The sequence below is a fragment of the Botryllus schlosseri genome, chromosome 1 (genome assembly GCF_051294905.1).
Source record: "Botryllus schlosseri isolate E-star chromosome 1, Bs_hap1, whole genome shotgun sequence".
Classification (NCBI taxonomy): Eukaryota; Metazoa; Chordata; class Ascidiacea; order Stolidobranchia; family Styelidae; genus Botryllus; species Botryllus schlosseri.
In genome coordinates, this window is record NC_137236.1 from 30,277,465 (window position 1) to 30,289,759 (window position 12,295).

The 12,295-nt window shown below is 41.7% G+C and overlaps 1 protein-coding gene across 1 annotated transcript in view; it reads left to right on the top strand.

Moving 5' to 3' along the window:
* Positions 1–12,295, top strand: part of LOC145447123 (uncharacterized) — a 36,457-nt gene that overhangs the window by 15,942 nt on the left and 8,220 nt on the right. The window contains exons 2-10 of the mRNA XM_080325545.1: positions 3,212–3,316; positions 6,052–6,213; positions 6,272–6,342; positions 7,850–7,932; positions 8,088–8,199; positions 9,070–9,232; positions 9,299–9,451; positions 10,390–10,584; positions 11,521–11,759. Of these exons, the coding sequence (XP_080181671.1) occupies positions 3,212–3,316; positions 6,052–6,213; positions 6,272–6,342; positions 7,850–7,932; positions 8,088–8,199; positions 9,070–9,232; positions 9,299–9,451; positions 10,390–10,584; positions 11,521–11,759 (1,283 nt within the window). The remainder of the gene's footprint in view (positions 1–3,211; positions 3,317–6,051; positions 6,214–6,271; positions 6,343–7,849; positions 7,933–8,087; positions 8,200–9,069; positions 9,233–9,298; positions 9,452–10,389; positions 10,585–11,520; positions 11,760–12,295) is intronic.

Genomic DNA, 12,295 nt, shown 5'->3' on the forward strand with positions numbered 1-12,295 from the left:
TTGGAGTCGCATATTGCATGGTCTGAGACTTTATACGTCTTGGTTCGTCGTGGCGCGGTAATGACCAACGCTGATATGCCCATTTCTATAAATGTTGCGTAATTTTTCTTGGGGGAAAAGTATCCAACAATAAAGAAATTCGGCAACTTTAAATCGCGCGCAGCGCGAAAAATTTCTGAAAAAGTTGCACGAATTTTCAAAAAATACTCTATAATTTATGCTAATTCATGAAATAATTTTGGGCCCCCTTCGAGCTCGCCCCCCCCCCCAATTGGGGGGTTTGGGGTGCGGCAGTTACGGCCCTGATTAGAAGCAGAGAAATAATATGGCAATGTCCTGTATATCTGCTATGTTCGCGCAATAATTCGAGCAGCTATACTTGCACGAGTGTACGAACTGAGAAATGAAATTGCAACTCTCCTCGAAAATACAAATATCGCCGACTCATAATCTTGTAATCGAAAATGGTTATCTAATCTTACTCTCTTTGTAGGCTATATTAAACGTCACATCTGAACAAATTGGATTTGCAACTTCGGGGGAAAACAGCTAAATACATGAGATGTTGAGGCGCATTCGAAACAAATCTGCGAACCTGGGAATGTCAACAATACAAAGAAATTATGCTCACGTTCCTATACTGGATGAGAGAAAACCTAGTACCAACACTACATTTGTAACTGTGATACGAAATTTAATTACTGAATATTCACCCGCTTTTCCCAAATTCCTTCTCTACAAAATAAATTCCAACTATTCAGTACTCCGTTTAAAAAGTATGGTACACCTTCGGTTGCGAGATACACCCGATTGATAAGTACTGATATAGTCTACTGTACAGACAACCTCCATCTCTTACTTCAACCACCTTCGTTTTATGGCGTAACAATAGACTAATACGATCTAGGCTACTTACATCGTAGCAATGCCGCATTCTTCCCAAGCAGTGCTGCACTGCAGATTGAAACTCATTATTAAACGGCGAGCCGTATTCTTGTGATAACTAATTATGATGTCGCGGGCCGGACGATTTCGCTTGGCGGGCCGGATCCGGCCCGCGGACCGTAGGTTGCCGACCCTTGACGTAGACTGTTGTATCATTTGACACAGCTTGATTCTCTTACACTCAACAGTTTAGTAGAACCATCTTTCTAACTTTCTGTAATCGTTGCTGCTGTCCGGTATGATGACGTCTGTTTAAGGCGCGATGCTGAACAGTTGGAGATAGAAATTGTATCACTGTAAGATGACCCCCTCACCCCTAAGCCCACCAGGCTGCATCAAACTTTTGGTGCCTTGTTGACACGAAAAAGTACAGTGGTGTATGCACAGCTGCTATGAAGTTTACAGGTATGTTTTGTTCAACTTATCGTTGTGAATCAGCCTTTGCGGACATGAACTTCATAAAAAAAACACAGAGCACGCCTCACTGATGCACATCTGGAAGACTCACTCAGAGTTGCGGGGTCAAGGTCCATACCAGAATACAGCGCACTAGTTAATAGCATGCAATGCCAGGTTTCCCACAGACTGACATAGAAACAGATAACATGATGTCCAGTCCAAATTGTTACATGATTTATTTAAAATTTTGATTTGACTGTTGTTGCATAATTTACAGTACACAAACATGGTGTTAGTGGCTACCTAGTTGAAATGAGATGTTTAGATTTCACAAGACTGTCCTAAAAGTCTTACCGCAATGTGATCCCTACCCCGTGCTATGAATATCAAAGTTGAAATTCAGTATGGAACGAGTAAACTGCGGGAGTGGATGGTAGTCAGCCGCTTAAATCAGTACTCGGCTGCAAAAAGGTTGGTAACTACTGTCTTAGAGCTTACAGAGGACCAGGTGCAGCATTTCTAGTTTATTTCATGTCCAAGCATAGCAATGGCTGTGAAGCTGCTAAAATAAATGTTCTCTAGTTTTGGGGACGCACTTTAAGCTGGATATATCTACATATATCATTGGCTGGATACTATATTTTTCGAATGTTGGCAGAAGATCGGCTTTACTGGTAAAGTTACTATCAGGGCCATAACAGCACTTCGTCAGCACCCCCCCCAAAAAAATAACGTTGGTATTGGCCCCCCGCAGGGTGATAAACCGAACTTCTGGGGGACTTCGCCCCCCAGACCTCCCTCTCCCGATACCTTTTTACCGCGACTTCTCGGCGAAATTTGTTGTACTGTATAGTTAGCAGACCTGTTCGCATATACCGCGCGAAACGCGAAAAATTTCAATAATAGGTCAATATGATCGGGAATTGCATATATATTACTGTCAAGTTTTTATCCTCTTTTTGCTCATGCAATCAGATTTACCGGTAGAGCTGAACGAGGTGTCTTGGAAAATGTAGGGCCCGTAAATAATATTTAATCATATTCGGGCGAACCCGTGGTATAATGAATTCGTTACGTGATGGTATTTCGTGGCCTGTCTGCTATGTCAAAAGATATTGAAGTCGCCCGAACTTACTAAACTAAAAGACGCATGCGATTTCAAACTGGTATTTCTGCACTGGCAAATAAATTTTCTCTGCGGGATGGCCTTTGTCTTGTGGGATTCAGATTGCCAGGACAGGGACATTTGGCGCCAGACATTTAGGCGCCTATGGACTATTAAGCATATACGTATTTATATCGAAGCTTGTGGCCAGCATAAGGGCAGTTGTTTTCCGCCTATGATTTCTCGTTTTGGCACACTTCTCGTCGTCGCATGTTATATGGCCTAAAACTTTATATGTCTTGCTGCGTCATGGCGAGGTAATGGCCGACGTTGAAATGCCGATTCCTCTCACTCATGCGTTATTTTTCTTGGGGGAAGGGTACCCAATAATCAAGAAATTACAAACCATTAAATCGCGCGCAGTGCGAAAAGATTTTGAAAAAGTTGCATAAATTTCCAACAAAATACTATATAATTTATGTTAATTCACGAAATAGTTTTGGGTCCCTTCGAGCTCGATCCCCATTGGGGGTTTGGGGCGTGGCAGTTACGATCCTGGGTACTATATATATCGCTTTGATCGGTATCGGCTGGAAATCCGATAACGGCCGTGCTGTAATCTCGAATATGTAAGCCAGTGCGTAACATTAAATGACCTCAGAACGCGTATTCCTTTCTGGTAGCCATATATCTAAATACGGAACGTTGATTTGAAAAACTTCTATAGAGATGCGTATGTGAAACTGCCTTATGTTTCTTTAGAATGCAGAAACTGCAGTCATAATTGTACCGTAAACGAAAGGGCTCCTGTACAGTGCACGTGTTACGATGGTTACAAGTTGCGAGCGGATGGATTGACTTGCGAAGGTATATCATTAGGCCTACCAATAAAAGTATTCGGTAACGAATAACTTCTCCTCTATTTAAGGATTCAAGTATGTCGTCTTCGCTATGTCACTATATTTACTCAACATTTCTTGATTATTTCATGAAAACAAGTGCCTACTTTCCCGCTGTGTAGGCCTAGTGCATTTAAAACAAAGATCTTTCTAAAAAAATTTGTTTTTTTCAAGTTGTAAAATTATTCTATAATTGTGTAAATACTTTTCAAAAAACATGTTGCATGAGCCTACGGACAAATACCACCAGGTATATAACCGCCGTTTATCGATATGGGATGGTTGGGACCTTCGAAATAGTCGGTACTAAGTAGGCCTACATATACTTCGTCAAAGGAGCTATATTAACCATCTATTTTCAATTGTAAATGTTGATCTCATATGACGTCACAATTGAATATTCGTGACGTCATGACTGTACAAAAAAAACGTTTTAAATTAGGGCCTTGTTTTAAACATGCTTGTTGAGCCCGAGGTAGGGTATAATTGCAGACCGCAAGGTAAATAATGCGCTCCGCGAAGAAATTTGAATTTGGAATCACGTACGTCTCACGAAGGAAGTTCTTTTTGTAGTTTCTTATCGTACGCGTGAAAGCAATGGCGAGCGCAGTAGCGGCTGTGGTTTAAAATCGAAACCCAGTCTTTCTGAAATGGCGATTCCATCTCCAATATTTATATGATCATTTTTAAAAAGCCAATTGGAATCACGTTTGCGTTTCGACGAAAAAGAGGACACTTTTTACAAGTCATTATACCGTTTTTCTTAAGAGTTTTTCACTCGCAGCAAATGGTTTGAACAGAAACAAGAACAAGGAACGGGAAATTAAACAGCGAAAACTGGGTTTGTGTCTCTGCGTGGAAAAATGAATTTGCTTTATCAGATATAAATGGAAAGTCGATGCGTCATATTTGTCGACAAGGATCTTGAAATGATACCACGACAGTTTCTTCTGGATAGTTTTACACATAGCCTGATCTTAGAAAACGTTATCAGCTAGAAGTCAAGCCGGAAATCCATATTTAGAGGCGTTGAAATTATCGACGACGTTATAGACGCATCTTTCAAAATTGCTTGGAATATCGAGAAACTCAAGAAATATGCTAGAGAGGTGTTATTTAAATAAAACTTTACCAGAGGCTACTGTACGAATATTCGCTGTTTCAGAATCTTAGCAGCAAGGACAACATTACCTGACAAATTTCGAAGCTACAGTTATTTGATTCAACCAGGACCGGAAGAGTAACAGCAATTTTACAATGCAATGTTTTATCGCATGTTCTGAAACACGTTGCCGCGTATCTATAGACTCACTTTAGCCGCCCAGCATTGGACGACTCCACAGATATAGCATAGCTAATTTATTTTGGTCCATTTTATCAGAGTGGACACATTTGCAGAGGAAAAGCTTGCAGGGAAAACGTGGGGAGGGGGCCATCATCAACTTGACAAAGCTGACTTCTGTGACTATATTGTTGCAGGGCTACAGCCATGGAAGGAAAGGAGAAGGGTTGATTGGTTTTCTCATAAATGACCCCGAACGCCACCCTTCTACTTCTCATATGACTGAAAGTTCAAAATGATAATGGCTCCAGTAACGAAAAAGTTACCGTAATTTTCTACTTGCTCGCTCACGCACGCAATGAAACAGAGTACGATTCTCTTGTGGAAGGGTATGAAGGTGTGGTCTGGGTGTGCTCAGATCAATTGACCCTACCCAGAGTCATATCGATCACACCCTGTTTCACACCGCTAAGTTACTTGTTATGATTTCATGTGCCAATGTTATTTTCTTTACGGTTTGACGAATCAATAAATATTTCTCTCTCTTTCTCATATACTCATATACTTGGCAACGAATGCAATGCACGCTCCATGAAGGGATTGACTTGCACCGCTGGAATCTGCATATTCTCACAAAAACAGCAAGCTCTAGAAAGAATAAAAATGTTCTAAATGTCCGTATACGCCTGGCAAATAAAGTACAGTAGCCTAAAGTTATTATAAGACCACAAATAGCCTCCCTGGTAATAATTTTCTGCGGCCCGCAGCGTCTTTTGCTGTTAAAATGCGGCCCGTTATACGAGTGAAGTTGAGAACCCCTAGTCTAGAAAGTCGTGTATGGTAGTAATTAAGGCTTGAAATGAATCGTCACGTTCGACGGTTCGTATATTCCCTCTGAATTAGGTAGGCTGTGGATATTTTTGAGCGAGATAGTGTAATGGTTGTGCGTCGGGCTTCTCGAGCGGTAGGTCGTGGGTTCGATCCCCGGTCGGGTCATACCAAAGACTCGAAAATTGGTATCCGCAGCTATCCTGCTAGGCGCTCAGAAATCACGGATAGCATGCAGGAGAAAAAATGGGGGTGCAGACTAGATGACCTCATGGGGCCGTATCGCAACTCCGCCGTCAAAGCATCTCGATGGTGCAGGCGAAAAAGAATATCATCTCTCTCTCTCTCTCTCTCTTGGTATACAGTATTCAATATTCCATTATGCATCAGTAACAGTAGGCCTATGCAGTGCATATTAAGATCGGACGGTTGTCGTCGCCATTTAAAGAATATTTAGCGTCTTTCATTTATCGCAACCGCATCTTTTTCTTTTTTTTTTTTATCAATTGGGAACTCTTATGACGCATGAATGATTACCCCGGCAACTTTTGAAGACTACACCTCAAACCTCGAACTAAAATAATTGCTTTCAGACATCGACGAATGTGCAGAAAACCTTTTAACCTGCACAGACGACGAGGTCTGCCGTAATTACAAAGGTTTCGCTGAATGTATAAATAGATGCCGTGCTTTCTCGCGTCACGGCTACGCAATATCGCAGTCCTACGAGAAATCCTGCTGCAAACAAACCAACGGTAAGGCAATGCGGTGATGGCTCGCGAATTATTCATTAAATTTTGGATGTCGTTTTAGGACAGTGTGGGGTTAACCAAATTCCTTCGCTGCGGATTTTTAGAGGCAACGTGCCATTTTCCCCTTGGCAGGTAAATTCCATCAGTCATTTTGGGATAAATCCACCTAGTTGACTGCAGATGAAGTCGGCCTCTACCTATTCAATTACCTATTGTCGTAGTAGTCTACTTATTACCAAAGTAATGGTATCGAGGTGTCCATTAAAGTTTAAATAGTACAATCGTACAAATACTAAATTATGGATATTTGCAGAAGTAATCCCGCGATTGAATTGTCGTATGATTCAAATACACGAATTGTATTGAAGTTCTGAATCCAGAATGTGTATATCGCCGGTTAGGCTAACTGACCACGTACCGATTAGATCAGTGGTTCTCAAACTGGGGGTGCGCCTCCCTTGGAGGCGTGTGAGTATCTGAATGGGGGCGCGAAGCTCTGGTCGACTGAAAAATATTTTGCGCTCCGCGCGTTTATTACTCTGTATAGTCCGAATTTCATATTTGAGGATTATCTCATCAACTGTCAACTGCCATACAATTACTAGTTGGGATTGCCAGCATTCTGGTTGCATTTTGCGATATGGTGATAAGAGGGAGCGAAATTTTTCACTATCATAAAGGAGGAAGTCTAGTCACCGGATTAGATTGTTTACCTGTTGACAGAGCGAGTGAGGCATACTTCGATATCAGTATTATTGATTCATCTGAAGCAATAAGTTTGATGAACATAGACCTACCAAAATAGTAAGGATCAAGTTTCATGCTCAGCAGCTATCAATACGAAATATTGTTGAAATGTATGATGACTACATGGGAGGCCAACCTGTGACCCGCGAGATGGTTTTGAGTGGCCCGTGCCGTAATCTTTGAAATTAGTTCTACTATCAAAAAACAAATTGCCAACTTGATTTGTGAAATTGCAGGGTCAACTAAAACTGGGATTGGCCTGGCCGCGGAATTTGGCATGTTTATGACTAGATCAGTAACATTTTTTACGCATTGGCATAGCCAGGATGGCGAAATCACCTCACATTTCATAAATCCTGATGAATTAACATAAAGTATTTCATGGCAGGTTGGTTTAACTTGATTATTTTTCCCGCGCTTCGTGTGATTATGCGCATTTTGATTTCTCGCTTTTAGTAACCCTACCAGAAATACCAACACGCGCTTAGGCTAATATACAGAATTGAGTCGTAATTATTCACCAATACTAGAGTGGCCCGCGCAATGGTTCGGAAAACCGCATGTATCCATTTGGCCTAAAAGATTGGCCACCCCTGTATTAGAAGCAACTGTAGCAATACTTGTAAATTCACAGCATGACCACAACTATAATTTTAAGAACCCAATAGTCGCAGAGACCAATACATACCTAGCACCGATATCGTAGATATCTCGCTCAGAATTCGGCTTAAATGGTCTTGAGAAATTGTTAACCAGAACTTAGCTATTCCCAGTTAGAAGCGCACTTTAAGGCGTAAGCAACTTTAAGGCGTAGGCAACTTTAAGGCATAAGGCATTTCACAACATATACATTTATTTTCACGTCGCATTTTTATTTGCTTCCATATTTAAGGTGCTGATCGATTTGAAAGGAGGAAGGTGCAGCGGTGCGCTCATCGATAACTCTTGGGTAGTATCCGCAGCACATTGCTTCGAGTAAGTATAATCTGTTACTCTATTGTGTCAAATATATAGGCCTACAGCGATTTCGAAGTCCGAATCGAATATGTAGGCTACCCTGTCGGTGTCTTGGTATAGCTTGTAGGTCGTAATAATCCTGACTGCATCAGCTGACGTAGCGATTTCTCTAGAAATCACAAAGTGGAAAAGATTGGCGAGTATAATATCACAGCTGTCTTCGGGATAAATGATCTTGATGACATCACTACTTCTGTTATGTCACAGCAAAGGCGTGTTGCGGAAGTAAGATTTCCTTGCCATGCATAATGCAATGCATATCTTTTAGGCACCGGGTGAGGGCGTGGGGACAACAAAGACAATTTTAACGTAGGTTTCCAGCAATTTTATTATGGGGCCTTATCGTTGCATCCTTATGTTACGGACTCGAATAATTTACATTGTACACTACATGATGGCATAGTTAAGGGTGAAAGGGGCAATCGATGCAATTCATAAAGCCACGCAAGATCTCTTGCACCCACAGCGACAATCGCGCGTTAACCTGAAGCAGGTTTGCTTACTGTCCATTGTTCAACATTATTTTGTACTCCCGAACAGATAGTTATATAATTTGACATTGCATCTTGATAAAGCCCCGAATCTGTACCGTTCTATCTGTGGCTTCGGTCCGTTTCCATGCTTGAAAATGTCAGTTTGATTCACAATGCAGAGCTTATTATAGCGGGCCTGTTCGTACAGTGAGCGACATAACTCATTACCAAACTGGGAATCAACTACGAATACCTAAAGGAGGAACATATCGGTGGCATTGACTTGACATATAATTCCGAACAAGAAAAAAAACGCTTAGTTCAGAGTTCCATGAAAAAATGGACCAGAAAGATGTTTATTCACAGTGGCAAAAACGCCAATTTGAAACACTTATATGCAGCTTACACAAAATATAATAAAATATATCTGGTTGGATGGCCCAGCTCGAGTGCCATCTGAAGATTTGAACCCTGAGCGTGACGCAAGTTGAGCCACCCCTGTTGAAGAGTATCCCACTTGATAGTATAGCAGCGTACCAAATGTCGATTGTACAATATATAAAGCAGTTTAAAAATGACTCAGTATGTGAAAAACAGCATTTTCAACACAACTATATTATAGGTAATAATACCAGGGGATAATGAATTTCCCGGAAGCGACATAGCCCTCGTCCGCCTCGATGAAGCCGTCGAAGAAACCTACCGCACAAGTCGAGTATGTTTGCCGAACGGAGAGGTGCCTCCCGCTGGGATCACTTGTTACGTCACTGGATTTGCGACAACTGGTGAGTCTAACGCTTACCGATTATAGAGCTACAATGTGGTCGAACTCCCTTTACTTGCTTGCATAGAAAGTGTCTTATTGTCGGAACCTGCCCCGATTCGCCTCCAAGATGTAAATTTGACTATTGTTGATGATGAGGAATGCCGAATCGCGCATGAGAAATCGGTCAACCCGGTTAATACTACGCAGATGTTATGTGCGAGCTCAGCCGGAATAAAATGTAAGTACCAGCTTAATATGTTGATGGAACTATTGATAAATCTTGCGTATCTGCTTGTCCACGGCAATTTCGTGTACTTTTCTTGCTGCAGATTTATTTTAGTTGCTGCGGTATCAGCCATGTCAGTGTGACAAAGTAGCCTACGAAGGCATATGAACTAGAACTCAGGCCTATATCACATTCAGAACTCGTTTAACCTGAGATCAAAAGTCGCGAGAAAATGTTCAACGGGGAGCTGATCTTTCAGAAATGTATCCTGAAGATCTCGCGCGAGGCGAGTTGTTGTTAGTTGTAACCAAGACTCTAAGGATTCACATGGTGCTGTGTTGAAATTGTTTGCTCAAGATCTGATCTGATTCACTTCCTGATCAAGGTCAAACTACATTGTTGCACGCGATGCTATGGTACAATTTTGCGTGGTATTTTAGTCGTGGATTGTTGTGTTGTTGTTTCCTTAACTGATTCAAACGATTGATTGAGATAGCATTTGTTATGCCGCTCTGAGGAATTTGGTTTGGGCGATAGATATGCTCATTGGACTATGTTTGTAGTATATAGGTAGGTGAAGAGATAACTTACTAACATTCACTTGGTCTATGCCACATAGTGGCCTTTGAAGCAAAAAAACATGCTCCTAATATTCTGTATTCTTTAGATTAGCAAATATAGTTTATCGAGGACATTGCAGCATATGTCATATTGGTTCGTCACAACGGCACTAAAGGGCGATATTCCGCACTAATTTTATTAAATTTATGCACTTGTGCAGAGCAATGAACATCATTAGTTCTACAGTAGCATAGAATATATGTTCCATAATGTATATACCGACATCTGCTTGCAACGATCCAAATAAAGCTCATGGTTTTGCACTCTAAAATCTATATGACTTGGGTAAATGTGTACTTCTCACTGAATATAATATATTCCGTCGATAGGCAACAGCGGGGGACCACTCGTTTGTCAAAGATGCACAAGCTGCTCCTGGTTTCTGGCGGGCGTGTATTCGTACAGCAAGAACTGCTTCGATCTTAGCGATTTAGGAGTGTTCTCGAGAGTAGAACACTTCGAAAACTGGATCGCGTCAAAGATATCGAGGATTACTGTAAAGAAGGAGAAATGCCAACCCACGCGTGAGTGCTATTAGTAGGCTATAACAATATTAATAAATCAGCCAATCTATTTTTTCATCCGCTCGAGATAAGCAATGCTAGGGTTACCATACGTCCTCTTTTAAGGGGATTTGTCCGCTTTTTTTGATAATTTTGGGTAAATATAGGGCAAAATCCGACTGAGATACAGTAAATCAGCACTGAAGTAACGCTTCGGCGGCTATTTCAGGAGCTGAGCCGGAAAGCTGACCTTGTTTTTTGTTTAGTCGACCGACCACGAAGTGGAAAACATTTACCTTTCTTCAGAATTTTCCCCAGATATTGTAAGTCTGAAAATTCTGAAAAAGCGTTCTCTTTTCAGCTTTCCAACGGTAACTCTACGCAATGCGCATTAGGCCTGCATTGTGATGTAATGAATAGCTAAGTGCGGCTGCTTAAATATTAGCCAAAGCATATTATCAAAGCATCCACCTGAACCTACTATGGTATTATACTAGCAGAGATGATTAAAAGAGTTATCGTATCAGATACGTTTTCCTCAAGTACAAGTAGAATTTCCAGTTTCAAGACATGTCGAAACTACTGCAAGTGGCAATAGAGGATATAGGTCTGAAAGGTGCTCAAGTGACTCCGTTTCCAAAGGTAGACTTAATCGAGGGATCGTATGCTTATAGCAGTTAATCGGAGTGGGCAGTATTTGATATTGCGGGAGGCATCTTCGCGACTTACGCAAAATAATTAGTGACGCTACAAATAGGCGCAGATTTCTGATAAAAGTAGATGTAGTGCGTTACTGTTTTAAGGCACCGCTTATGCGGATCGGGTGGCAATGGAAAGCCTAGATAAACTTCCACCACTGAGGTTTGTCCAAAGGGTATATGTCAACGAGTATAAGTCAGAGTGGTTTCATGTCTTAAGGCGACACTACGCTAGTTTTAATGACAAATGCGGTCACAGATTGGGCAGAGTGGACAAAATGGAGCCGCTGTGAAGGCAACCAAACCAGAAACAGAACGTGTTTGAACGGAATGCCTGGAATCCCGGGTTGTATCGGCGCGTCAACGGAGGCAAGGCAATGCTCAAACCGTGATAAGTGGTCTAACTGGTCGCGGTGCTCAAAGTCCTGCGGACGAGGTCAACAGAGCAGAGAACGTGTCACCGTGCACGATGGTTCTCCACGCATCACTGAAAGACGGGTAACGAATTGGTGCTATAGACTTGTAGAATAGATAACTAGCCTGTGGGTAGATGCGCAACAGCTACTGTGAACAAACAATCAAAGCACCGAAAAATTGTTATGGCTATTGTAGTACGGCGCATCAATTGCTCGAAACCAGGACTATGTTCTTTGAAGGGCGATTTTTTAGAGTTACAGTGCCCGACAATATAATTTTCGGAATCAATGAAAAAGTTTCTTTCGTTCAATACTACTTTCACTAAACGCCGCAAGTTGTAGGCTAACATTACCACGTATGTTTAAGAAGCTATCATAAATTGCTAGGCGATGTCGTTGTTGTTTGTGCTATTCATGGTGTTTGACGACTACTGTGGTCACTTACACTAGGCCGAATTTGTTCATTTTTATTCCGTAACTGCCAACTTGTAGCACGGCCCAGTTCTAGGCTTTTAGTAGGCACCACTTACAGATGAAAGGACGAGGTGGACCATAGACCTCCAGCGCTTGGGTAAGAATTCTGGACTCGACCTCGGTCGAACTCAAACCTGCAACCCA